Source organism: Leuciscus leuciscus (assembly GCF_965113295.1).
Source record: "Leuciscus leuciscus genome assembly, chromosome: 2".
Classification (NCBI taxonomy): Eukaryota; Metazoa; Chordata; class Actinopteri; order Cypriniformes; family Leuciscidae; genus Leuciscus; species Leuciscus leuciscus.
In genome coordinates this window covers 16,156,141-16,182,720 of record NC_138726.1, presented here as the reverse complement: position 1 = coordinate 16,182,720, position 26,580 = coordinate 16,156,141, and the positions used below count along the sequence as shown (strand labels likewise).

The following is a 26,580-nucleotide window of genomic DNA, read 5'->3' as shown; positions in this document are numbered from 1 at the left end:
CCACTGCGACCTGTTTTATTCCCTGACCGAGGGCACGCTCGGCACGGATGCACTGGCGCACAGCTGGCCGCGGGGCCTCCGCAAGTATGCGTTTCCCCCAGTGAGCCTTCTTGCGCAGACCTTGCGCAAGATCAGGGAGGACGAGGAGCAGGTCGTGTTGGTTGCCCCGTATTGGCACAACCGCACCTGGTTCCCAGAACTAGTTCTCCTCACGACAGCACCTCCCTGGCCAATCCCTCTGAGGAAGGACCTGCTTTCTCAGGGACGGGGCACCCTATGGCACCCTCGTCCCGATCTTTGGAACCTCCACGTGTGGCTCCTGGATGGGACGAGGCAGGTTTGAGTACCCTACCACCAGCGGTGGTGGCTACCATCACTTCCGCTAGAGCATCGTCCACGAGACATGCCTATGCGTTGAAGTGGAACCTCTTCGTCAAATGGTGTTCTTCTAAACATCAAGAACCCACGAAATGCCCGATCAGTGTCGTGCTTTCCTTCCTGCAAGAAGGGTTGGAGCGAAGGCTGTCTCCCTCCACCCTGAAAGTGTATGTTGCCGCCATTGCCGCACATCACGACGCAGTTGATGATAAGTCTCTGGGAAAGCACGACCTGATCATCAGGTTCCTGAGAGGAGCGAGGAGACTGAATCCTCCTTGCCCTCCTCTCGTTCCCTCTTGGGACCTCTCAGTGGTTTTAACTGCCCTGCAGAGTGCTCCCTTTGAGCCTCTGCAATCAGTGGAGCTTAAGTTCCTGTCAATGAAGACAGCGCTCCTGGTTGCATTGGCCTCCATCAAGAGGGTAGGGGACCTGCAGGCATTTTCGGTTGACGAAGCGTGCCTGGAGTTCGGGCCGGCTAACTCTCACGTGATCCTGAGACCCCGGCCTGGATATGTGCCCAAGGTTCCCACCACTCCCTTTCGAGACCAGGTGGTGAACCTGCAAGCGCTGCCTTTGGAGGAGGCAGACCCAGCCTTGGCACTGCTCTGTCCAGTGCGCGCCCTCCGTGCTTACGTAGACAGAACGCAGTGTTTCAGGACCTCAGACCAGCTCTTTGTCTGTCATGGTGGGAAGCTGAAGGGAAAGGCTCTCTCCAAGCAAAGGTTGTCTCACTGGATAGTGGACGCCATTGCTTTGGCATACCAGCAGCAAGGTCGACCATGCCCCCTTGGTGTGACGGACCACTCCACTCGGAGTGTCGCATCCTTGGGCTCTAGCGCATGGCGCCTCGCTAACAGACATCTGCAGAGCTGCAGGCTGGGTGACAACTAACACATTCGCGAGATTCTAAAATCTCTGAGTGGAGCCAGTTTCTTCTCATGTACTCGCTTCAACTAGCCGGTACTAGATCCTGCTCAGGTGTCTTCGCTTGCTCGCCATTCCTCTCCTCGGACGGGATACGTGCGATATTTCCTCAGGTGAGCCTAATAAGCCATGAGTCTCCTCCAGCACTGTCGACGTCAACGCCAGAGTTATGCCACCGGCAGCTTTCGCGCTTGGCTAGGTGCCTCCATGTGCATGGTTCCCCCTCTGGGCGACCCCCACATGTGTATTTCCACTGTAAGCCTCCTTAAGCATGTGTCTTTCCCTCGGCAAGCCACCTTGCCACCCCTGGGGTTGAAATATTCCACCTGCGGCTGGACACCCCAGTGTTTCTCCATATGCAGCCCCCCGGGGTCATATGTGTTTTCCAAGCCCCCCCCTTCAGGTTGGGCATGATTGCATATTTCCACTGAGATATGCTTCCCAGTGTACCTTGGTATTCCTGTGTTAAGTAGGAGTCCTTCGTCCGTGCCAGTCTCACGACAGGGAGCTCAAACTTACGCAGGGCACTGGAAGACAGTCGAGAGGTGGCGTGATTACACTGGGAACCCCATTCGACGTCATCCGACGTAACTCGGAGTGACTACGAAAGGGAACGTCTCGGTTACGTATGTAACCCTCGTTCCCTGAGTAGGGAACGGAAACGTTACGTCTCCCTGCCACTTCCGCTGTACCGCTGGAACGCCTGAGTTCAGTCTCGGCTCCTCAGCGAAGACATATCTGCATGTTGCCAGCGTACTTCCTTATATACCCCCAAGGTGGGGCGGAGATATGCTATGCAAATTCCGCAGACCCATGGCATTTCATTGCCATTGGCTCGTTTTCTATACTCGAAGGTGATAGGCTTTCTAAGCGAAACCCCATTCGTCGTCATCCGACGTAACGTCTCCGTTCCCTACTCAGGGAACGAGGGTTACATACGTAACCGAGACGTTTTTTACACTGCGATACCACTTCTGCAGTTTTTCACTGTCTTTGTTCTGAGCAATCTTCAGCAGTTTCTTTGATACTCCTAATAATATAAACAAACAAACAAACTGCAATTCAGCCATGCAGAAAGATACAGTGTTTATTGAACACAATATGTGACCCGATCTGGCGAAATGAGTCGGAAGTCGCAACGTTCCATTTTAAGATATGGGCCGTTTATGTGGAAAAACAATGAAATAATAGAGTTTTATTATTATTATTATTATTGCTAAATTTCAAAGAACAGACATTCAAAAATAATCTCCTAAAGTTTCGTAGTCCAGATAATTGAGAAAAGGTATTTAAATGACTATTAAAGTTTACAAAGTTTTACTAAATTCGCTGGAAATGAATATTGCTTTTCTCAACTCCTCTCGTCACCTCTGAGCATTTCCCGGGAATCCCCTCAAACGTCTCTGCTTTCCAAATATGGTGTTACACGTTGTATAGAACCAATCATAAAGCTTAGAAATGTACACAAAATGCTGATCATTTGTCAATGGGAAGCCCCGTTTCGACTGACCGGCACGCGATTGGTCCAGCCATCCTCCTGTCAGACTCGTAGCGCTATGTGTAAACAAGCTAGCAGATCTCCTCAGAAAGATGAAATATTATTAATTTGAGAAATGTCGCTGTCAAAAGAGAGCAAAGTCGCCAAAAAGTCGCCAAAAGCGTTGAACTCACTGGAGGCTTTTAACCTAAGCTCTGCTGCTGGTCATCAAGAGTGGCTAAGGCTAGTCAGTGATTTTTCATCGTGACGTGTCATCCTCTGATGACTACTGTTACAGCCCTGTGGTATTTATCGTGTATGGATGTGAGTGAGTGCAATTATTCTGTGAGTGTATTTATCTGCAAGGAGAATCCATTACAATGTGTTTGATTTATTTTAACCCAATATTTAACTGTTGGTATCTCCGTTATGAATATGTTACACTGTTATTGTCATCTAGCCTACACAAAGATATGATTGCATAGGCTAACATTATTTGTTCTCTGTTTCCTTGTCTCTCTGCCTCTCTCACTTTCTCTCTCTCTCTCACACACACTCACACACACACACACACACACACACACACACACACACACACACACACACACACACACACACACACACACACACACACACACACCCTCTCTCAAGCAAAACTGTAGCACCTCTGTTCAATCTTTCTGATTTTAGTAAATGTTTGTAAAAGTGCCTTTTAAATTATTTATTCAAATAAAATAATTTGAGCTTCAGCCTGGCATAATAGCATATATTAATGTCTTTGGTCAAATTAAGCTGTACAATAAATAGTTTATCCCTTTAAATGCAATGGATTTTGAAAGATATCAACAAAAAACGGGCAAAAAACTTTAAAAGCGATTTTCTCAGGTTTTCAATTGGAAAAAGAGGGCAGACGACCATAATTCAAATGTGTATATCTTTACAACCATTCAAGGTATGACTTTGACTAGGATATCAGTTGAAAGCTTATGGGTCCGTGTACCTTCGGATAATTAGTTTTTTCGTTTTTGTTTAAAAAACGGAAAAACAAAGAAACCGTTAGTTTATCGCATATTCAAACCTTCTCGTGGACATACAAAACAAGTTTCAGTATGGTCCATGTACGTTTTGATAGTTTGTTTTCCGAGTTGAAATGAAATAAGCAAAAACGAGAAAACGAGCCTTTATTCGTTTTTCGTTTTTTCAAAAAAACGAAAAATATGAGATTTAGGCTTGATTTTTCGTTTTTTGGTTCACGGTTCAAAAACGGATAAATGACTTCAAAATCCGTTTTGCACATGTGGGCGGTCATGAGACACCCCTTTCACCCGATTGGTCAAGCAAATCTGAGCCTGTGACGTCATCAGTAGTTCCCCAGGTCTGTTCGACAAAATAATAGTCCTATGGCTCTGCGTATTCCGCTTCTTAAACTGTACAGGGCATGTCTAGAACGGGCTTTCTTCTGTGCAACTTTACCCGTTTCACATAAATATTTATATATCAGAAATATTAAATATTAATCTGCATGCAGCCGGTTTTATTTAATTGTGCTGTGCAGTGTTAAATGTGTGTGTGCTACGCCTGCGCTAGACAGCGGGTGAAGTTCAGTCAAGTATACGCAGCTGTCATAACTCTTCTTTTAGACAATACGCTCAGTTTTAGACAAGGAGATGTCATTGCAAATACTTTAATGCAAAACTGCTAATGGTGGTATAGGCTACCGATGAGGGTAAATCTTTTTTTTTTACTGTAACTATAATCATAGCTGCGAGAGTGAGACAGCGAGATGATTGACAGGTCGATAGCCTATAGCGGAGGAAAAAGCGCAAGATAGCCTATTTTGTTAGTAAAAAAAAAAAATATATTTGTTTACTATAAGTGAGTTTGTCTTTGAAAACAATAACAACAAAACAATCAAATAACACTGAACCACAAACTGAGCGTTCATTTTAAAGGGAAATTTCCAAATATCTTTTATTTATCTGTTATAATGCTTTTGTTTTATGTAGGCCTGTTGCGTCTTAATCGTTTTGTTAATAAATGTCTAATATAGGCTACTATGCGCCCCGGGAGTTTTTTTTTATTGTAGCCTACTATTTTATTGTTGTTGTGCTTCCATTAAAATAACATTGAACCAATTCGTTATACAGCCAGCACTGGAGTTGTCTGGACCACTGGGCTCCCATTTGGGTCCCAGACTCCCAGTAGGTGATCCTGAATTAACAGATTGATTGAACGCATGTTCGCTTGAGTTGTTCAGTTTATCTCTGTCACCAAATTTAAAGAAACTGAGATTTTATTTTATTTTAAACAAATATTTATTTTCATGATATAATTAATCGGCTTATGTCCGTGACGCCACCTGTCTGAAGAGCATTTTTGAAACCCGCTTGCTTATGGCTGACTTGCCGCCACTACTGGCGGTCTTTCATGTTGAAAGTATTGTTACATGTAACTTCATATTTTTCACTGTTGCATTTAATAGTCTCTTAGTATACAATTGAAATTGCTATAAAAACGCACTAACTGTGCCACCTTTGAGCTGCAAAAAACTGTGTAAATGCATAAATCCCATGTCAGATACAGATTTCATCAGACAGCCTATAGGCTATCTACAGCAATTTGTGTTGATTGAATATTAAGAAAGTTATGACAAATATTTACAGGGTTTCAAAAAAACAATTCTACATTTGCTCACAACATTTTTCTTACAAAAACCAAATTTTACTGGACAATGTCTATTACAGTACAACATAAGGGTGATAACAGAGTGATATGATTTAAGAAAAGTTTATTTTCATCACACTGTAATGTGATCAAAGATTTAAATATAAACTCTGTATGCAACACAGCATAGGCTACTACTATGCGTCACCTTATTCTGCTCTAAACAATGGGCGCCGCCATGACGATGACTCCGGTTGCCTACTTCCGGTTCGTAGAGATAACTGTCAATTTTGATGGACGTGTCTCTGTACGTTGTTAATTATTGTATATTGTTTTATTGTGTATTAAGGGGAATAGGCCTTACATCAAAATTGTCTCTCTTAACTGCGTCTGCATAAGTGATTCTCAATTGTAGCGGGTAGGCTATATGCGGTGAGGTGAACCCAGGAAAAATTAGGCCCTTTTTAAAAATGTAGGCCTATAACCTAGGTCTATATTTTATATAAAAGTTTTAGGCCTATATTATATTATTATATACGTTTTTTTGTTAATATATCTTCATTAGATATAATTATACAAAATACTAGTGAAAACGCCATCTAACAGAACATAAATTATTTATTTATTTACAATATTATCTGCTTATTTTAATTAACGAAATGTCAATCTTCATCTTTATAACAGAAGATACAATACAACAACATCTTAAACATACAGTACAATTAGCCTATCAGTATCCAAAAAATAATAAGTAAATAATGTCAACTAAATATTGATTAGAGTTCCCATAGACTTTTTCTAGTCGACTAGTAGTCATTTATTTAAGCAATAGCTAAGTTGACTAATCGCACGTTTATATTAATTAAATAGGCCTACTGGGTGCATGGAGGAATAGGCTATCCTATTCCGCGCTCAAGCACATGCATAAATCTTGCCGCAAAAGTAGGCTAATAATAAATGTTTCTGAAAAAATAAAGAGGCATTTTAATTGTTTATTAATAAACTACTGTTTTCTAAATCAGTGTCGGCTGCAAATATCCATACATCTTTGCTGTATGCGCATTTAGAGAGAAATCCACATGGATTACAAAATCAGATGCTTTCGATTCGAATTTGTTCATTTAAAAGTGTACATTTCAAGCTTTAAATAGGTAATAATTATTATATAGGAATATTCCTGTCTGTTAGGCAGTATACACTGTTTCAGTTCATTTCTGAGACGCACTCCAGTTCATTTCTGAGACGCACTCCAGTTCTACCAGAAAGACTCGGGAGAGTCATTTCAATAAACCATACATTTATTGACAGCTCAGCAAGCTGATAATCTACAAAGTCATTTGGCGTAGGCCCCGTCCGTAGTGCATAGTCCGAGAGTATCGGATCTGCAATTCCTGCCTAAAGATGAAGGCAGGGGCGCAGCCGACCCCCCTCCTGGGAGGTATGGACGGGACCATCCTGGTGGTGGTGGGGAGGATGGGGGTAATCGTCGCTTCAGTATCTGCGAACTCAAACATGTGTAAGTACCGTGCTTTTATACAATAAGCATAATAATATGATTGGATAGAAGTGAAGCAATAAGTGACGTAATAATTGAGTCTTCCCAGCAGAACTTATGCTAAAGCTTTCATTTCACGGAGATCATGAAAGTGTGCCTGATTGTTTTATTTTACAAAAGCACAACGTTTTCTTGTTATTGAGTTTACACAAATAAAAGTAGTTGCGAATGATGTAGGCTATTATTATTTTCAGTATAACCAGAAATTATAGAGTATTTTATTTTAAGTTGTTTCCACTGTTGATAGGAAAATGCAAGTTCGCGCCGGCGACTCCGTGCCATGCAGTGCGCGCTCCACAATGCCACTCGGATATGCGTTAAAATCTTGTGTTTATTTGTAATAATCTTAGCCCTGAATTATTCTTGTCTAACCTGTATTATGACTGACATTTGCTTTTTAATTTACCCTCATCGGTAGCCTATACCACCATTAGCAGTTTTGCATTCAAGTATTTGCAATGACATCTCCTTGTCTAAAACTGAGCGTATTGTCTAAAAGAAGAGTTATGACAGCTGCGTATACTTGACTGAACTTCACCCGCTGTCTAAGCGCAGGCGTAGCACACACACATTTAACACTGCACAGCACAATTAAATAAAACCAGCTGGATGCAGATTAATATTTAATATTTCTGATATATAAATATTTATGTGAAACGGGTTAAGTTGCACAGAAGAAAGCCCGTTCTAGACATGCCCTGTACAGTTTAAGAAGCGGAATACGCAGAGCCATAGGACTATTATTTTGTCGAACAGACCTGGGGAACTACTGATGACGTCACAGGCTCAGATTTGCTTGACCAATCGGGTGAAAGGGGCGTCTCATGACCGCCCACATGTGCAAAACGGATTTTGAAGTCATTTATCCGTTTTTGAACCGTGAACCAAAAAACGAAAAATCAAGCCGAAATCTCATATTTTTCGTTTTTTGGAAAAAACGAAAAACGAATAAAGGCTCGTTTTCTCGTTTTTGCTTATTTCATTTCAACTCGGAAAACAAACTATCAAAACGTACATGGACCATACTGAAACTTGTTTTGTATGTCCACGAGAAGGTTTGAATATGCGATAAACTAACGGTTTCTTAGTTTTTCCGTTTTTTAAACAAAAACGAAAAAACTAATTATCCGTAGGTACACGGACCCTTATGTTCTCCTCTTTCCATTAATACCAAAATCTCAATTTTGAAGTTTGGGTCACTGTGACTCATTTTGCTGGATCAGGTCACATATAATAAAAAGGAAGTTGTCTTCAATGGTATGTTTTTGTATCATAATTTTTTACTGATAACATAAACAACACATACTCAGACAGGAGCTAATACCTTTTTCAATGTGCCATACATCGTAATACTGTGTGATGTTGGCCTCCCGGAGGTATTTCTGTATTTGAGGGTGCCGGTCTGTAACAATGCTGTCAAAAGTCACACCGTGTGCACTCAAGAGATCAAGGCTCCTCCTCAGACCCTCTTTCTCCATGTTGTTGCTCCCGCCAACTTCATTACTCTGATTACAAAATAAAGGGCATACATGACAATTGTTGTCAATCCCTGGTATGTTAACGAATAGTTAAACAGTAAAAAATCACGTTGCCTTTTTTTTGTACATTTACTTTGTTACATTGCATATGCATTACATCTTGCATAAGTCTGTAATGTTAGACTCACCTGAACTAGTTGCAGATCAATAATAGTGTTGTTCCTTAGGTCCATCACTGAGTAACTTCCAAACTTGGCTGAATGACCTTTACGTAGAAAAGTAATGTTGACTTTGTATTACATTCTGTATTAATTTATTATTATTATTACTCTAAAAGTTTTGCTTTCAAAAGTAATATGTAAACTGAGACAGTTGTTCAGCATTTTGTACCTGGTGAATCTGCCCTCATGTCTCCACCCAGGACAATGTTCTGCTGCTGTCTGAGCTGCTGCATCATACCATCCTGTGCTGTCTTCCAGCTATGTACAATTGCAGGCTGTATGTACCTCCGGGCATGAACTCGAAAGGTGGTGTAGTGGATCATTTTCAGTTCCCTTTCGTTGTCACTCCGAGTTACGTCGGATGACGACGAATGGGGTTTCGCTTAGAAAGCCTATCAACTTCGAGTATATAAAACGAGCCAATGGCAAAGAAATGCCATGGGTCTGCGGAATTTGCATAGCGTAACTCCGCCCCACCCTAGGGGTATATAAGGAAGTACGCTGCAACATGCAGATATGTTTTCGCTTCGGAGCCAAGTTGATTCACTTCACTCCACAGCCAATTCTGAGTTATCTCTATTCTCTTCGAGACGAGCCTCTCTCCAGGTGTTGGTGTGACAGCGAGTTCCAGCGAGTGCACATTCCCTGCTTATCTGTGCAGTGATTTGCCAGAGTTTGTGTGTTCATCTCCCTGGTCGCTTCAACACTTGTGGAGAAAATCTCCTTTCTAAAAGAGCTTGCACGCGGCACGTCTTTTTAAAGATGCCTCGCCCGTGCACTTCTGGTTGCGGTCTTCTAGTTTCTGACTCTGATGGGCACAATCGCTGTCTTGTGTGTCTGGGTATTGAGCACGCTAAGGCAGCGTTTGTGGATGAGTCATGTTCCCACTGCGGGAACATGCCCATCGCACGGTTGCGATCGAGACTCAATGATCTTCGTGTGAGAGTCCCCTCATCCGCACCCCGATCTAGCAGCTCCGAGAGGGCTGGTACTTCGGCTGGCGGCCAGGGTGATCTGAGGGTTACGGTGTGGAACAAAGCGCCGACTATTCCACGCTCCACACCGTCCTCTAGCGCCGTGCAACCCGCGAGTCGTCCGAATGAGCCCGCGGTACAGTCCTCTGACTTGCCGCGGGTCTCATTCGGCGCTCCAGAGGAGGATTCTATGTCGATTGCTGCATCACAAGGTGGGCAGGAGTCCTCGGGAGAGGAAGATTCGGCTGTGCTGCCACCTTCGGGTGTCCCAGCATTGCCCGAGTCTGATCCCGAGTTGACGGCCATGCTTTCCTGGGCAGCCGCGGCCATTGGGCTCGAGTGGTCCCCGCCACCCGGTCCAGTGCGCTCGCGGCTGGACGATTGGTTTTTGGGTGCGGCCGCTGATCCTCGTCAGCGCCCCACCCCGATTCCTTTTTTCCCGGATGTGCATGAGGAGGTCTCGAGGTCCTGGAAGGCACCCCTGTCTTCCCGTGATCGCTCGACGGCCTCCTCCGCCTTTCCTCCTCTCGATCAGGGGGCTGTCAAAGGGTACACTGGGGTTCCCCAGGTTGAACGCTCTGTTGCGATGCAACTGTGTCCTCAGAGTGCTTCTTCCCGCGGTGACCCAAAGCACCCCTCCAAAGCCTGTAGGTTCTCCTCCACCCTTGTGGCGAAGGCCTATAGAGCTGCGGGGCAGGCAGCCTCCTAACTGCATGCCATGGCAACACTCCAGGTCTACCAGGCCCAGATGTTGCGTGACATGCACGAGGGGAGGACTGACCCAGGGCTCTTTGATGAGCTGCGTGCCGCCACCGACCTCGCTCTCCGGGCGACGAAGGTGACCGCACGCTCCCTGGGTCAGGTGATGTCCACCTGTGTGGTCCAGGAGAGACATCTGTGGCTCAACCTGGCTGATATGCGGGAGGCCGAGCGAACCCGGTTCCTCGACACCCCCATATCCCAGGCTGGCCTCTTCGGCGGGGCAGTCGAGGACTTTGCCCAGCAGTTCTCGGCTGCCCAGAAGCAGACTGAGGCTCTCAAGCATGTCCTGCCCCGACGGCCCGCTGCTGCCCCCCAGCCGTCGGCACAGGCGCCTCAGCCCGCTCGCCGCCGTGGACGCCCTCCCGCGGTTCCCCTCCCTCCCGGACGGCCCCAGCAGCAGCCTCCATCTGGGCCGCCTCGTGGAGGAAGCCGTAGGAAGGCGTCACAGCCCCCTCCAGCCCCGCGCCCCGCTAAACGCCAGGCCAAGCGGCGCTCCTGAGACGGGCTGCTCAGAGTTGGCGCTCAGTTCTGTACAGGAGACGGTAGCAGGGCCGCTCCTTCCCCCGGTGGAGGGCCGGGGGAGAATCCTTGGTTTTCCCACCCCCGCTGCTCGTCCCTCGACGGGCAGCACCCTAATGTGGTTAAAGACAGAACTGACATACCCATCTCTGAGCACACAGAGTTCTCGGATGGCAGTGCGCGACGCTCACGGGCCTCGCCACTCTCATCCCCCTCTGTCGCCAGACCCCTGCCAGAGCATGCCCCCGTGGGACGCTGGTCCTCCCCTGGCATCCTCTGGCAGGACGCGGTTAATGACCGTGCCCCCGCACCGGGCCGCTATGCCACCCACGCCTGGGCCGGTCATTCCGCCTCGCTGCACCACCGAGGGTACGTCTGTGGTCCGCATGACCCCGCTGGTACAGTTTTTGGGAGCCTGGTTAGAGCTTCCCAGACTGTCCCGCTGGGTCGCCAGGACCATCAGGCTCGGCTACGCGATTCAGTTCGCGCGATCTCCTCCCCGTTTCAGGGGAGTCCGCTTCACAATGGTCGGTGGCAATGCCCCTGTCATGAGAGCGGAGGTCGCCACCCTACTGGCGAAGGGTGCGATCGAGATTGTCCCTCCAGCCGAAATGAGGTCCGGCTTCTACAGCCCTTACTTCATTGTACCGAAGAAAACCGGTGGGTTACGGCCAATCCTGGACCTGCGCGTCTTGAACCGCTCCCTTCACAGGATGCCGTTCAAGATGCTCACGGCCAAACGCATTTTCGAATGTGTGCGGCCGCAGGATTGGTTTGCAGCGATCGACCTGAAGGACGCCTACTTCCATGTCTCCATTCTTCCTCGACACAGACCGTTCTTACGGTTTGCTTTCGAGGGGCAGGCATACCAGTACGCGGTTCTCCCTTTCGGGCTAGCCCTGTCTCCTCGCGTCTTCACGAAGGTCGTCGAGGCAGCCCTTGTTCCCCTTCGGGAACACGGGGTTCGCATCCTGAACTATCTCGACGACTGGCTGATCCTAGCTCACTCTCGAGATCAGGTTTGCGAACACAGGGACTTAGTGCTCCGGCACCTAGCTCGTCTGGGCCTTCGGGTCAACTGGGAGAAGAGCAAACTCTGCCCCGTGCAGAGGATCTCTTTTCTCGGTATGGATATAGACTCGGTCGCCATGTGCGCGCAGCTTACGAGCGAGCGCGCACAGTCACTGCTGACTTGCCTTCGTCAATTCGAGGGCAAGAGTGCGGTCCCACTGAAACTTTTTCAGAGGCTCCTGGGGCATATGGCATCCGCAGCCGCAGTTACGCCGCTCGGGTTGCTTCATATGAGACCGCTTCAGCTTTGGCTTCGCGATCGAGTCCCGAGGTGGGCATGGCAACACGGCACGCTCCGAGTCCCAGTGACTCCGGCCTGCCGTCAGACCTTCACCCCGTGGTCGAACCTCAGTTTTCTACAGGCCGGAGTGCCCTTAGAACGAGCTTCCAGGCATGTTGTTGTATCAACGGATGCCTCCACCACGGGCTGGGGCGCCATGTGCAATGGACATGCTGCCGCGGGCTCCTGGACAGGTCCCCAACGCCTTTTGCATGTCAATTGCCTCGAGTTGCTGGCTGTACGCCTTGCCCTGCACCGCTTCCGGGCGTTGCTCAGGGGTCAACACGTACTAGTCCGTTCAGACAATACCGCCACAGTAGCGTACATCAACCGTCAAGGTGGTCTATGCTCCCGCCGTATGTCGCAACTCGCCCGCCACCTCCTCATATGGAGTCAGAAGCATCTGAGGTCGCTTCGAGCCATTTATATCCCGGGAGAGCTGAACCGTGCGGCCGACGAGCTGTCTCGGTTTCGGCCTCTCGCTGGAGAATGGAGACTCCATCCCCAGTTGGTCCAGCTGATTTGGGATCAGTTCGGGGACGCTCAGATAGATCTGTTTGCCTCCCACGACTCGTCCCATTGCGACCTGTTTTACTCCCTGACCGAGGGCACGCTCGGCACGGATGCACTGGCGCACAGCTGGCCGCGGGGCCTACGCAAGTATGCGTTTCCCCCAGTGAGCCTTCTTGCGCAGACCTTGCGCAAGATCAGGGAGGACGAGGAGCAGGTCATTTTGGTTGCCCCGTATTGGCCCAACCGGACCTGGTTCTCCGAACTAGTACTCCTCGCGACAGCACCTCCCTGGCCAATTCCTCTGAGGAAGGACCTCCTTTCTCAGGGACGGGGCACCTTATGGCACCCTCGTCCCGATCTTTGGAACCTCCATGTGTGGCTCCTGGACGGGACGAGGCAGGTTTGAGTACCCTACCACCTGCGGTGGTGGCTACCATCACTTCCGCTAGAGCATCGTCCACGAGACATGCCTATGCGTTGAAGTGGAACCTCTTCGTCAACTGGTGTTCTTCTAAACATCAAGAACCCACGAAATGCCCGATCAGTGTCGTGCTTTCCTTCCTGCAAGAAGGGTTGGAGCGAAGGCTGTCTCCCTCCACCCTGAAAGTGTATGTTGCCGCCATTGCCGCACATCACGAAGCAGTTGATGGTAAGTCTCTGGGAATGCACGACCTGATCGTCAGGTTCCTGAGGGGAGCGAGGAGACTAAATCCTCCTCGTCCTCCCTTCGTACCCTCTTGGGACCTCTCAGTGGTTCTAACTGCCCTGCAGAGTGCTCCATTTGAGCCTTTACAGTCAGTGGAGCTTAAGTTCCTGTCAATGAAGACAGCGCTCCTGGTTGCATTGGCCTCCATCAAGAGGGTAGGGGACCTGCAGGCATTTTCGGTTGACGAAGCGTGCCTGGAATTCGGGCCGGCTAACTCTCACGTGATCCTGAGACCCCGGCTTGGATACGTGCCCAAGGTTCCTACCACACCCTTTCGAGACCAGGTAGTGAACCTGCAAGCGCTGCCCTTGGAGGAGGCAGACCCAGCCTTGGCACTGCTCTGTCCAGTACACGCCCTCCGTGCTTACGTAGACAGAACGCGGTGTTTCAGGACCTCAGACCAGCTCTTTGTCTGTCATGGTGGGAAGCTGAAGGGAAAGGCTCTCTCAAAGCAAAGGTTATCCCACTGGATAGTGGATACCATTGCTTTGGCATACCAGCAGCAAGGTCGTCCGTGCCCCCTTGGTGTGAAAGCCCACTCCACACGTAGTGTGGCTTCCTCTTGGGCTCTAGCGCATGGCGCCTCGCTAACAGACATCTGCAGAGCTGCAGGCTGGGCGACACCTAACACATTCGCGAGATTCTATAATCTCCGAGTGGAGCCAGTTTCTTCTCATGTACTCGCTTCAACTAGGCGGTAATAGATTCTGCTCAGGTGTCTTCGCTTGCTCGCCATTCCTCTCCACGGATGGGATACGTGCGATTTTCCTCAGGTGAGCCTCATAAGCCCTGAGTCTCCTCCAGCACTGACGATGTCTTCGCCAGAGTTGCCACCGGCAGCTTTCGCGCTTGGCTAGGTGCCTCCATGTGCATGGTTCCCCCTCTGTGCGACCCCCACATGTGTATTTCCACTGTAAGCCTCTCTGAGCATGTGTCTTTCCCTTGGCAAGCCACCTTGCCACCCCTGGGGTTGAAATATTCCACCTGCGGCTGGATACCCCAGTGTTTCTCCATATGCAGCCCTCCGGGGTCATATGTGTATTCCAAGTCCCCCCCTTTGGGTTGGGCATGTTTGCATATTTCCACTGAGATATGCTTCCCAGTGTACCTTGGTTTAATCCTGTGTTAAGTAGGAGTCCTTCGTCCGTGCCAGTCTCACGACAGGGAGCTCACACTTACGCAGGGCACTGGAAGACAGTCGGGAGGTGGCGTGATTACACTGGGAACCCCATTCGTCGTCATCCGACGTAACTCGGAGTGACAACGAAAGGGAACGTCTCGGTTACGTATGTAACCCTCGTTCCCTGAGTAGGGAACGGAGACGTTACGTCTCCCTGCCACTTCCGCTGTACCGCTGGAACGCCTGAGTTCAGTCTCGGCTCCTCAGCGAAGACATATCTGCATGTTGCAGCGTACTTCCTTATATACCCCTAGGGTGGGGCGGAGTTACGCTATGCAAATTCCGCAGACCCATGGCATTTCTTTGCCATTGGCTCGTTTTATATACTCGAAGTTGATAGGCTTTCTAAGCGAAACCCCATTCGTCGTCATCCGACGTAACGTCTCCGTTCCCTACTCAGGGAACGAGGGTTACATACGTAACCGAGACGTTTCATTGCCTGGAATATCTAAGGTCAGAAAAGAGAATACCTTCATTTAGCATGACTTCAGGGACAGTATGTTCATTTATTTTTGTTCAGGGTTGATCTTTTTGATATTACTTGCAATATTAAAATATAGGCAAGACAGTAAAATCCTCATCCAACCTACCCGTTTAACTTTGAAGAAAGAGGCACCATTGGCATACACTGCAACAGAAAGCTGTAGGTTCCCTGCAGGAGTGCTTTGTCTAATTGGCTGACTACTCCATTTTCTGAAGAAGTGACAGTGTGGGCACCGTTGTTCAACAGAGAGGAATGTGCCAAATACTTTTTTCTGTACATTGGTAACACGTTGACACATAGGGAACTGCTCAAAGAGCTGCAGCAGGCAGTTTTCATAAACAATGTAAGTCGCTGTCTTGTGAACCGGCTTTGAAGACTCAAATCTATTAGAATAATAAAGAGTTACTTAAATAATTTCCAAATTCCACATAACATAAAAAGAAAAATTTATACTATCGAACTGATTGCAACGTTTAACAAAAAAATTGTCTTGTCACTTACGTCACATCTGTTGGCTCAGTCAAGGTTGTGACAGAGTCAGCTGGATCATATGTGGAATCCATAGGCTCTTCCACGTTCATACTTGAGCTGGCTCCAGAAGGGTCCTCCTCTTCCTCCTCTAGCTCCAAGCGAGATCTCTTATTTGGCCTCTTTATTGGTGTTGATGATAGCAGTGGTATTGACTGGCCAACACCAATATCTGGGTATAACATAGTTGTCTGTGTGCCTGTTACATAATAGTTCACATTTTAATACCGTGGAATAATATTAAAACAAAATTTTTAAAAAATTATTACTGACAATACCACAAAAAATGTATATATGACTTCACACTATATAAGATCTGGATCAGCATACCTGTGCTTTTGTAGTACGGACGTAAAGTTTTCATTGAGAGCTGGGTGCCAACTGTGCACAGTTTCTTTTGGCTGGCCACATGTTGCACCATGTCCAATTCTTCAGATGTGCTTGCCTATACAAAAGCAAATAATTGATCAGATTACATAACTTATTCCGGCGTAATATTGAAAAACATCAATTAGAGTATTTATAGTCTTGAATCATATGCATTTGCAGGATGTAAACAGTATTTTGTAGGTATTGTGTTACCATTCATCTTCATGCAGTTATAACTGTTTATTTTATTTTTTTACATTAACGTTACTTATAATCAGTAACAGACACCATTATAAACCATATACAAAAGTAAGCTCAGTGTAGTATTACCACGTTAACTTTAACACCTGTGTACACATTTTTTTAATAACACCATAACGCGTTGTTCATTATAAACGTGGGATTATTAATTATATTGAGAACGTCATATATAGAAAACATGCCGTAATGTACCCTGAGTGTAAACAGCCGCATTCATCGTGAAGCGTGCTAGCGATTTGCAAAGATTAATATAAAGATGAATATAAAGGTTAATAAAACGTTAGACTCACTTCTTCTTCTGGAGGTGCAGCAGGAACACGAAGAGTTGGTACCGATCCTTTTTTGAGGAGCAGCTTTTTAGCAAAACCAGCTTTATACTGACCCTCGTTTATAAAGCAGTCTGGTGAAAAATGATTAGCGCAAACAAACAAACATTTGTGTTGATCGTGGGGAATATTCCCTTCAAAAGCAAAACTCAGCCACTGCGTCTTCAGCGGTTCTGATTTAGGAATATTAAAATGACTGCTGTGTTCATCAATACACCCAAGAACAGAACACCACAATCGCTTGGACGCCATTCTACTCATAGACAGTGCTCCAGGGTATCAACAATGACACGCGGACTATGATTGACAGAGCGAGGGCGGGACTGTGTTGAAACGCTGGTGTCAATCAAAGATCATGGGAGGGGCGTCGATATTGTGACGTCACAAAATCGAACAGCTCAATTTGAGAGAGGGGAAAACATATACGATTTTTTTTAAAAACACTGGATGGATTTTTATCATTTTAGAATGGTTGTGTACAGGCACTGCCAACACACATTTCAGTACAATCAACTTGGAAAAGTGCATGTACCATTATATGACCCCTTTAAATATGAATCGCGTTTTTGTGTGTGAATGAATGAACAGCTTTTACCAAACTCTATTGCTATACTGAGATGAGTAAAAATCGACTACAAAATCGGATAGATTATAAAGTTTTTACTGTAAAATACTGCCACATCAAATAAGCTTATAATGTTGCCAATTTCTGCTCATATGAATTGAATTACATATGATAATTTTTCTTTAGTTTTTACAAAGAAAGAATACACTGGAAATATTGTTACAATTTCAATTGTTGTTGTAATTGTACAACCTTTTTAATAAAATAGCACAAAAAAAAATAAAAAAATATATAGGCTATATATATATATATATACAAGGATAGATGTAAACAAAATCTTAAAAGGTCAATATAAGCCTTCTCTTTAAATAATTTTATTGTGTTTTATTAGTGACACATTTGGGTAGAGAATATATTCCAAATCTGAAAATACAGTATGAGAACAATTAACTGCACAATTACTAGAAATGTTTACCTTGGATATTATACAATTTGCAAGCACAATTTGTGGAAAAAACAACAACAACTGTGAACCAATTATATATATATATATATATATATATATTAGGGGTGGCACGGTACATGAAAAAACATCCGAACCGTTCGGTTCGCTTGTCTCGGTTCGGTGCGTGTGTGCGTCGCGCGGTTCGCACGGTTCGACGCATGCGCAATGTAGCCTTGTGCCCGTGCTACTGCTAATACAATGCTAAATCATAAATCAGACAAATGTAGAATAACATTACAATGTCCAGCAATCGATTTAAATAATACACTGGGTTTACTTAGACATTTAATGAGATCAACACCACTAGGCTATATGTTGTTTTTTTCCACGTGAATAAATAGGCTACATAGATCGACTGTTCCACGTACCGGTATGTACTTTAATGGTCCAGTGGCAGAACTTGCCAAGCGTGTCAAAGGTTCTGAGTTCTAATCTGCACTCGTATATATTTTTCTTTTTCATCAAAACCGATTATGTTTATCAGCGGTTGTATATCAAGCAGGGACAGATTTGTATGAATTTTGTTTTGTGATTTCATCGGAACGAATAGAGTAGCCTAGAGTCTCCTCAACGGACTGAAGCGCGCGTCTGAGTGAAGAATGTGCGGCCGCTGCGGTGTGTGCGCGAGCCACGAGAACACTGTATCAGCGCCACTGATCGCAACGGCAACGAGCACTTTGATCACTTGATTAAAAAAAACACATTTCAGCGCTAGATTGCTTCTTATTTAACAAACGAACGAAACGAATACTTTGCTAGTTAACTGGAAATGTTTTATTTATTTGTATTGGTACATCCGTGCTGGGACATAATATCAACCCTGGCAAAAAGTGGTGACAAATAACTGTCCGACACAGCCCACGGGAAATGAGAAGCTGCGTTTTGCAAACACACCCCATTTATGAAATAAATTAATTAATAATTAGATAATTCAGCTATATATCATATGCTGAAGTAAATTTTTGGAGTGTTAAAGATTAAAAGAAAAAACAACAACAAGAACCGTACAGAACCGAAAACCGTGACCCTAAAACCGTGATACGAACCGAACCGTGGGTTTTGTGAACCGTGCCACCCCTAATATATATATATATATATATATATATATATATATATATATATATATATATATATATTGTCCTTGCATTCTTTCTTGTGGCTCAGTCACACACCTGAATGAAAGTCTCATTAAGTATGCAGCCTCATTATGCGGGGGCATTGTCTCCTCAGGTGTGGATCACGCCCACTCGCATATTGCCTTTCCAAACAAAAAGTGTCTTACAAAATTTAAATCAATGTATTGTTTTATGTGAATGATTAGGCAGGATGATTTTCACATCATTTTGAAGAAAAAACTCTAGGCGACAAAATGCATTATTCAGAAGTCTTATGGACAGACTTTTTAGTTTTTTCAATAACCATGCATAAACATTATTTTCTCAAAAATACAAACATGTACATACATGTTGCTCACATATTATGGTAGCCCTGTTTGTGCTAAATAGAGTGTAATTACACCTTTGCCATTAATATGTTTATAACCAAATGGAAAAAGCACAAATGTAAGGGCATGTCAGAACATCTCAAGGACCCCAAAAACACCTTAGGCCCCAGAGGGTTAAGAGTTAAGAGATTACTGGCACACAAAGGAGGGTGGGTCTTCCAGACAAATGGCCTCCTGCTCCCAAAAGGTGTAAACTCTGAATGTAAATTCCCATTGTTAGCAGATGTGTCCATGTGAAAGAAGTTTCTGTCTATATAATGAAATGCAACAAGAGGATCAGTGCGATTCTGTAACCCTGATCAGCCCGTGATGTGAAGCAAAACACTTCGCATCATGTATTTTATAATGTCAAGGTATTGCATCTTCTCTCTTTATTCCAGAGCATTTGATGTTTTGTATCTATTATCTTTGAACTGATTATGGAATTGGCATGATGCATTTACCTGACATAATAAATTGTAAACATTTGATTTTATTCTAATCGGCTCTGACATTATTTTCAGTAAAGAGTAAAAAGGAAAAGTCAAACATTCGCTCACATTTAATGATGCACAGATATCATAAAAAATATTTTCATTTATGGTGTCAGATGAAATAACGAGAAAATACATATAAGAAAATGTATTTCATTTAATCAAATTACTTTGCCACGAGAAAAGACAGTAATGCGCAAAAACATTGTTTTCCAGTTCTCAACACTGGAAAAATGTGAATACTGCAGGAATTGTTAGCAAACTGTTTGTGCTGTACAGTTGTGTTCTGGACTCAGCATGGAATTGTTACACTGGAGAAATGGTGAGTGGTCTCTTTAATTGCTATACACATACGCTCATATGATATTATAATTCCAATATGCACTGGGGCCTGGCCCTGTGTTAGCAGAGTACTGGCACATGTGAACCAGCCATCTTGCCAGCTCGGGTGTAGAATCACTTGGCTTCAGCAATCACATCAGTAATCAAACTGATTGCATTGACATATTGCTCTGTGTTTTAGGATGTGTCAAGTCTTTTCAATAGCAAAAAGAAATAGAGGTTAAGAAGTGAAAAGGAGTCACCAAAACAACACCAGAATCTGAAGGCACCCGTCAAATAGAAATATTTGTGACAAATGCCAACACCTGGCTGAAAAGAATACAAAATAAAAAAGGATTTTTTTTTATTATTATTATTATTTTACAATTTACACAAACAACAGATAGACATTCATTTTTTATTCACGTTACCATGCTGTATTTGGCATACACTTTAGTCCCATATACATGAGGTTCATTCAATGTATAAATGCATAATATTTAAATGGAATGAAATATATAGATTGTAATGAATGTTGACTTGCTTATTGTTCCCAAGAGCACAATCTATTTAAGACCACATGTAATTTTAACGAGAAACTATGCTTCTAACCACAGCTTGAGAGCTGTAGTTCCAACACTGCAAGCGAATGTCTGTTAGAACGTACTCGGTTACTAACGTAACCTCGGTTCTCTCTAGAAGAGGGAACGAGTACTTGCGTAAGTATCTTACGCTAGGGGAAAACCTCTTTTCCTCAAGATATTGAAGCCAAAAATTATCCTTCATTTTGCAATAATGTAAAACGCATTGCAGCAGCATGCAGACATGGGCGAGACAGCTCGCGCGCCCATTGGCTGCTCTGCGGCAACTGCACCAGCCTATCGATAGAGGCCCCTCATGACGTCAGAACCAATGAGGGTGCTTCGCGCCCATTATGTCATGTCCCGCCGAAAGCGGGTGGGGCTAGGGCTATAAATACGGCCCAGAGAGGCTGGTTTGGTCATTTTTTTCATCGCTGAAGCGAATCAGAACGTGACGCATGCACGGCAAGATACGCAAGTACTCGTTCCCTCTTCTAGAGAGAACCGAGGTTACGTTAGTAACCGAGTACGTTCTCTTACGAGAGGTTCTCTCGTACTTGCGTAAGTATCTTACGCTAGGGGAACACAGTGTAAAACGCCGTGCGTGCTTGAGACATAACACTAAAGTCCCAAGGGCAGGTGCCCGGGGCTCATACAGTGCCTAATCACAAGGGACTCACAGAGAATCCGGGAAGAGGGGCTAGAATAGCATCATTCCTGTAATATAGAGCTCTGATAAGAGCATATTATATCAAGTGTTCCACACAGCCAGGGCGAACTCGGCCTGGACTGATAAATATGGGGGACTTACGCACTGCCCACAGATGTATACAGACGATCAGTGATCGACGCTCTAGCAGTTTCAGCATCCTGAGCCGATAGCATCGGGCGGGCAATACTGAAAAATTAAACCGAGAGTGTTGAAGATTTTATTATTTAGAAAATAAGTAATTTAACTACACGTTGTACACTATTATTTCCTTTCTGTCTGTGTATGACTTTGGGTAACTTTGGAACCTGAGAGCTGTGTGGTTACAGCAGAGAATTCTATTTCAGTAATGTCACATGGTACAAAACTATTTCTCAAAATACCTATAGAATGTATTACCATCATGTATTACCATCTTTGGAGGAAGGAGAAGGTATATACGTTAGAGCTGATCATTGCTTGGGAGCGTCTTTCTGCAGAAGGGCGTTCAGACTTTGCTTGTGAAATAAAGTCTAAATCTTTCTGGTATCAAAGATCTCCGAAGTCATTCCCTGAAAATAATTAAACTACAACAAGAGCAACCTAGCTTGTAAAGCGGGAACCTCGAGGTTATAAAAACCTTATAAATGTAGACGGGGAGGCCCAGCCTGCCGCCATACAGATATCTTGCAAGGCAATCCCACTGGACCAAGCCCACGACGAGGCCATGCCTCTTGTGGAGTGCGCTTTGACACCTATCAGGCATTGCAGGCGCTAGGATGTGTAAGCTAGCGCTATAGCATCAACTATCCATCTGGATAGAATCTGTTTTGATGCAGCTAGTCCCTTAGAACGTCCGCTGAACAAAACAAAGAGCTGCTCCGTCTGTCTGAAAACAGATGAGCGAGACACATAGGCTCTTAACGCCCTGACCGGGCAAAGGAGCCTGCGTCCCCTTCCTCTTCAGATACCGGCAGGGCCTACAGGGAGATAACCTGTGCCCTAAACGGTGTATTGAGGGATTTAGGAACATATCCGTGCTTTGGTTTGAGTATGACTCTCGAGTCATTAGGCCCAAACTCCATACACGTCGCGCTCACTGAGAGCGCTTGCAAATCCCCTATGCGCTTCTCTGAAGCGAGAGCCAGAAGAAACACTGTTTTGAAAGACAAGAGTTTCAGGTCTATTGACTGTATTGGCTCGAATGGGGCACCTTTCATGGCTTCCAGAACCGTGGAAAGGTCCCAAACGGGAACTGAGGGAGGTCTGGGAGGGTTCAACCTCTTAGCTCCTCTAAGGAAGCGAATGACCAGATCGTTCCTTCCTAATGACTGGCCAAGCGGTGGTTCAGCGAACGCTGCTATGGCCGCCACATAAACTTTGAGCGTGGATGGGGTTCTGCCCTTATCCAGAAGCTCTTGTAAAAAGGAGAGAACCTCCGGCACCCCACAGCGTGAGGGTGAAGTGCCACTCGCTGTACACCAGCTAGTGAACACAGACCATTTTGAGGAATAGAGCCGCCTCGTAGATGGAGCTCTAGCCTGTGTGATCGTGTTTAACACTCCCGCTGGGAGGTTAACGGGTACCCGTTGATGGCCCACACATGTAGGGACCAAAGCTCCGGGTAAGGATGCCAGATCGAGCCGTTTGCCTGCGAGAGGAGATCCCTCCTCACCGGTATCGGCCACGGGGCGGTACTCGTCAGCTGCATCAGGACTGGAAACCAGACTTGGTTTGTCCAAAAATGGGGCGACGAGTAGCACCGGGCATCTGCTCTCCCTGATTCGCTCTAACACCTGGGGTAGGAGCGTGACAGGGGGAAACGCATAGAGCGGGCAGCGGGGCCAGACGTGAGCCAGCGCATCCCTGCTCTTGGAGAAAAATTCCTGACAATGAGCGTTCTCTTGAGACGCAAATAGGTCTATTTTCGCTCTGCCAAATGTCTTCCATAGCAGTTTGACTGTCTGTGGGTGTAAAGACCATTCTCCTGCCGGAAGATAGTTTCTGGACAGTCTGTCTGGTCCCACATTCAGATGGCCGGGCACATGCGCTGCCCTGAGCGAGCGCAGATTGTGCTGAGCCCAGACCAGGAGGCGTTCCATCAGCCTGTGAAGGATTCTGGATCTGATACCTCCTTGGTGATTTATATAAGCCACCACTGACATGTTGTCCGAACGGACCAAGACGTGGTGTCTTTTTATCTGGGGACAAAAAGCGCTTCAGCGCGTTGTCGACTGCCATCATTTACAGGCAGTTTATATGCAGAAGCTTCTACCGTTCCGACCACTGGCCGAATAACGGTCTGCCCTCGAGCAGCGCTCCCCATCCCGAGGTTGAGGCGTCCGTAGACACCACCTTCACACTCGAGGAAGTCCCCAGGCTTACTCCTGACCGGTATCAGTCGGTCACTGTCCAAGGTTTCAGAGCTGCGACGCATTTCTGATCGACCTTGAGGCGCGCGAGACCGGAGGTCCAAGCTCTGCGCGGCGCGCGCGCTTTCAACCAATACTGCAGCGGGCGCATGCGAAGCAGACCCAGCTGAAGCATTGAGGATGCTGAAGCCATGAGACCCAGCATCCTTTGAAACTTTTGAGTGGGACTAAAGCGCCGTGGCGAAAAATCTCTGTCATGCGCTGAATACTTAGTCTGCGCTGCGGCGACAGCTGTGCTGTCATTGACAGCGAGTCCAGATCTGTGCCCAGAAAATATATTTTCTGACTGGGAGACAGCGAAGTCTTCGCCCAATTGACTGTGAGACCTAAATTCTCGAGGTGATCGAGTAATATGGTCCTGTGTTCTATGAGCTCCGACTGTGATCGAGCTAGAACCAGCCAATCGTCCAAATAATTCAGCACTCGTATGCCTCGGAGCCTGAGGGGTGCGAGCGCTGCATCCATGCACATTGTGAATGCGCGAGGTGCCAGGGATAGGCCAAATGGCAGGACTGTGTACTGATATGCCTGACCCTCGAAGGCGAATCTCAAAAATCGCCTGTGACATGATGCTATTTGTATTTGAAAATAAGCGTCTTTCAGATCTATCGACATTAACCAGTCCCCTTGGCAAATTTGCGAAAGGATTTTCTTGGTCGTGAGCATTCTGAACCGTCGTTTCAGAAGTGCTTTGTTTAGTCGTCTTAGATCTAGAATGGGTCTGAGACCCCCGTCTTTTTTTTGGGTACCAGAAAATACCTGCTGTACATGCCCCCTTCGCTCTGAGCTTGTGATAAGGGTTCTATAGCTCCTTTGCTCAGTAACTTCGCTATTTCTCTCTGTGGTCATTAAAAATCCCAGGATGTCCTTCGAAAAAGAGTAGGGGTGTAACCCCGGCATCCTGGCCAAATTTGCCCCTTGGCCTCTGTCCATCATGGCCTCCTAATCATCCCCATATACTGATTGGCTTCATCACTGTCTCCTCTCCACCAGTAAGCTGGTGTGTGGTGGGCGTTCTGGCGCAATATGGCTGCCGTCGCATCATCCAAGTGGATGCTGCACATTGGTGGTGGTTGAGGAGATTACCCCATCTATGTAAAGCGCTTTGAGGTCTCAGAAAAGGCGCTATATAAATGTAACGAATTATTATTTATTATTATTATTTCGGCTCGAAGTAGGTGTGCTACTTCCTTTTTCACCGTAGTATCGATTTGCGCCGCTTTGCGTTGCGGGCGTCGACCGAACTGTAGCGAATAGCCTCTTTCTATAATGTCTAGCACCCATTTCGAAACCCCGGGTAGCCTTGGCCATGCGTTTGCACGAATGGCTAGGGGTTGAATGCGAAGCGCGCTCTGGTCGCTCAGCGACAGAGGGGCTTCAGTGTGCTGCAACATAAGCATCGCGCTTATGACATTTGAGGCAGGGGGCGCGCTGATAACAGCGGGCAGATTGCCCGCGCTCGACACCTCTGCGGTGGTCAACCGAGAGGGGGAGGGCTGGGCGAGTCCCGTAAGACCTGTCATGCCTGAGCAGAGCGAATGCATGTTGGTTTCGTTTTACAGAAACCTTGAGACATGCAGAACGTAGTGTTTGTGGGCACTGGGCAGTGGGCACATTTACCACATTTAATGCGCAATCGATCTGGGTCGATTTCATGTGCGCGAGCCCTGTGTGACGGGCTGTGTTTCTGTGTAGGAATGAGCACTGGGCAGTGGGCATTTTGTCTACACTCATAACACCATCGGCCGTGGCCGGAACACCAGAAAATACACTCTTATGGGATTTCTCTGGGTAGCCGTAAAAGCGGCGTTTGTGTGCAGGCAAGCGGGCTGTGTCGCCGACTTGTTTACTGCAGAATACACTGGAACAGTCGCATTTACTGGAACTGAACGAGCGAGAAGTTGCCATAGAAACAGAGAGCGTCAACATGCTGGCGTTTGTTTGCAGGCTTGCGTGTATTACAATAGGCTCGTCCACTGCAATATTGACATTTCCAGAGAAATGTGTGAGAATGGAGGTAGGTCCAGCCGCAGCTGGACTAGGAACACTCTCTTTTCTCCTTTCGCCAGTGACGCACGGAAACCATAGAAACGGTGCTTGGGTGCAGGCGAGCGGGTTGTACAACGCGCTCGTTGGCTGCAAAAATACACATCTGCAGTCGCCTTTTCAGGGAACTGACAGAGCGAGCATTGACGGCATAATTTTATCTGCCGGTAGACCCGGGATCGAACACGGGTCTCTCGCTCGAAAGCCTAAGAATCTGCCACTGGGCCACAGGAGAAGACACATTGGCATTTACGCGAGTATTATCAGAGAGCGTCAACATGCTGGTGTTTGTTTGCAGGCGTGCGTGCATTACAACAGGCTCGCTCACTGCAGTATTGACATTTCCAGTCGCCTGAACTTCAGAGGGGAATGAGAAATGTGTGAGAAATAGAATTCGGCCCGGCCGCAGCGGGACATAAACACTATTTTCTCCTTTCGCCCGTGACGCACGGGAACCATAGAAACGGTGTTTGGGTGCAGGCGAGCGGGTTGTACAACGCGCTCGTTGGCTGCAAAATGCACATCTGCAGTCGCCTTTCAGGGAACTGACAGAGCGAAGCATTGGAGGCATAATTTATCTGCCGTTAGAACGGGATTCGAACACCGGTCTCTCGTGCGAAAAACCAAAGATTCCGCCACTGAGCCACAGGGGGTAACACAAAGGCTTTCAGATGCACGAGCATATAAGAGCGTCAACATGTTCTTTTCGGCGTTTGCTTGCAGGCGCTGCAATATTTATATTTCCCAATATTTATATTTATAAACATTCGCCGGTGAGTGACGCGTGAATGGGGC

General features: G+C 46.2%; 2 protein-coding genes and 1 long non-coding RNA gene across 5 annotated transcripts in view; 1 reads left to right on the top strand and 2 right to left on the bottom strand.

The window, feature by feature from the left end:
- Window positions 1–2,219: 2,219 nt before the first annotated feature.
- On the bottom strand, window positions 2,220–9,027 carry LOC309492907 (uncharacterized protein; the record flags this gene model as incomplete). The annotated part of the gene is made up of 4 exons (XM_082161947.1): window positions 8,867–9,027; window positions 8,665–8,741; window positions 8,323–8,503; window positions 2,220–2,332 (listed from the first exon to the last, which is right to left on the bottom strand). The coding sequence occupies exons 1-4, from the start codon at window positions 9,018–9,020 to the stop codon at window positions 2,220–2,222; spliced, it is 525 nt and encodes a 174-aa protein (XP_082018073.1). The 5' UTR covers window positions 9,021–9,027.
- Window positions 9,028–10,714: 1,687 nt separating this feature from the next.
- The window catches only part of LOC309485241 (uncharacterized protein), a gene marked incomplete at its 5' end in the record, with an annotated part of 151,510 nt that continues 135,644 nt past the window's right edge, over window positions 10,715–26,580 (top strand). Inside the window, 2 exons of one of the 2 annotated variants that reach the window (XM_082152006.1) lie at window positions 10,715–12,425; window positions 12,526–12,619. In XM_082152006.1, coding sequence (XP_082008132.1) covers window positions 10,715–12,425; window positions 12,526–12,596 — 1,782 coding nt within the window. In that variant the 3' untranslated portion in view covers window positions 12,597–12,619. Of the gene's footprint in view, window positions 12,426–12,525; window positions 12,620–26,580 lie in introns of those variants that run through there. The other variant, XM_082152005.1, reaches the window with a different exon arrangement.
- Window positions 15,297–16,804, bottom strand: LOC309492680. 2 transcript variants are annotated; one of them, XR_014203651.1, is made up of 4 exons: window positions 16,635–16,804; window positions 16,045–16,159; window positions 15,688–15,913; window positions 15,297–15,569 (listed from the first exon to the last, which is right to left on the bottom strand). It is a non-coding gene; the product is annotated as an uncharacterized lncRNA (long non-coding RNA). The 2 variants fall into 2 exon arrangements; XR_014203652.1 differs by lacking the exon at window positions 16,635–16,804 and having other exon boundaries at window positions 15,298–15,569; window positions 16,045–16,319.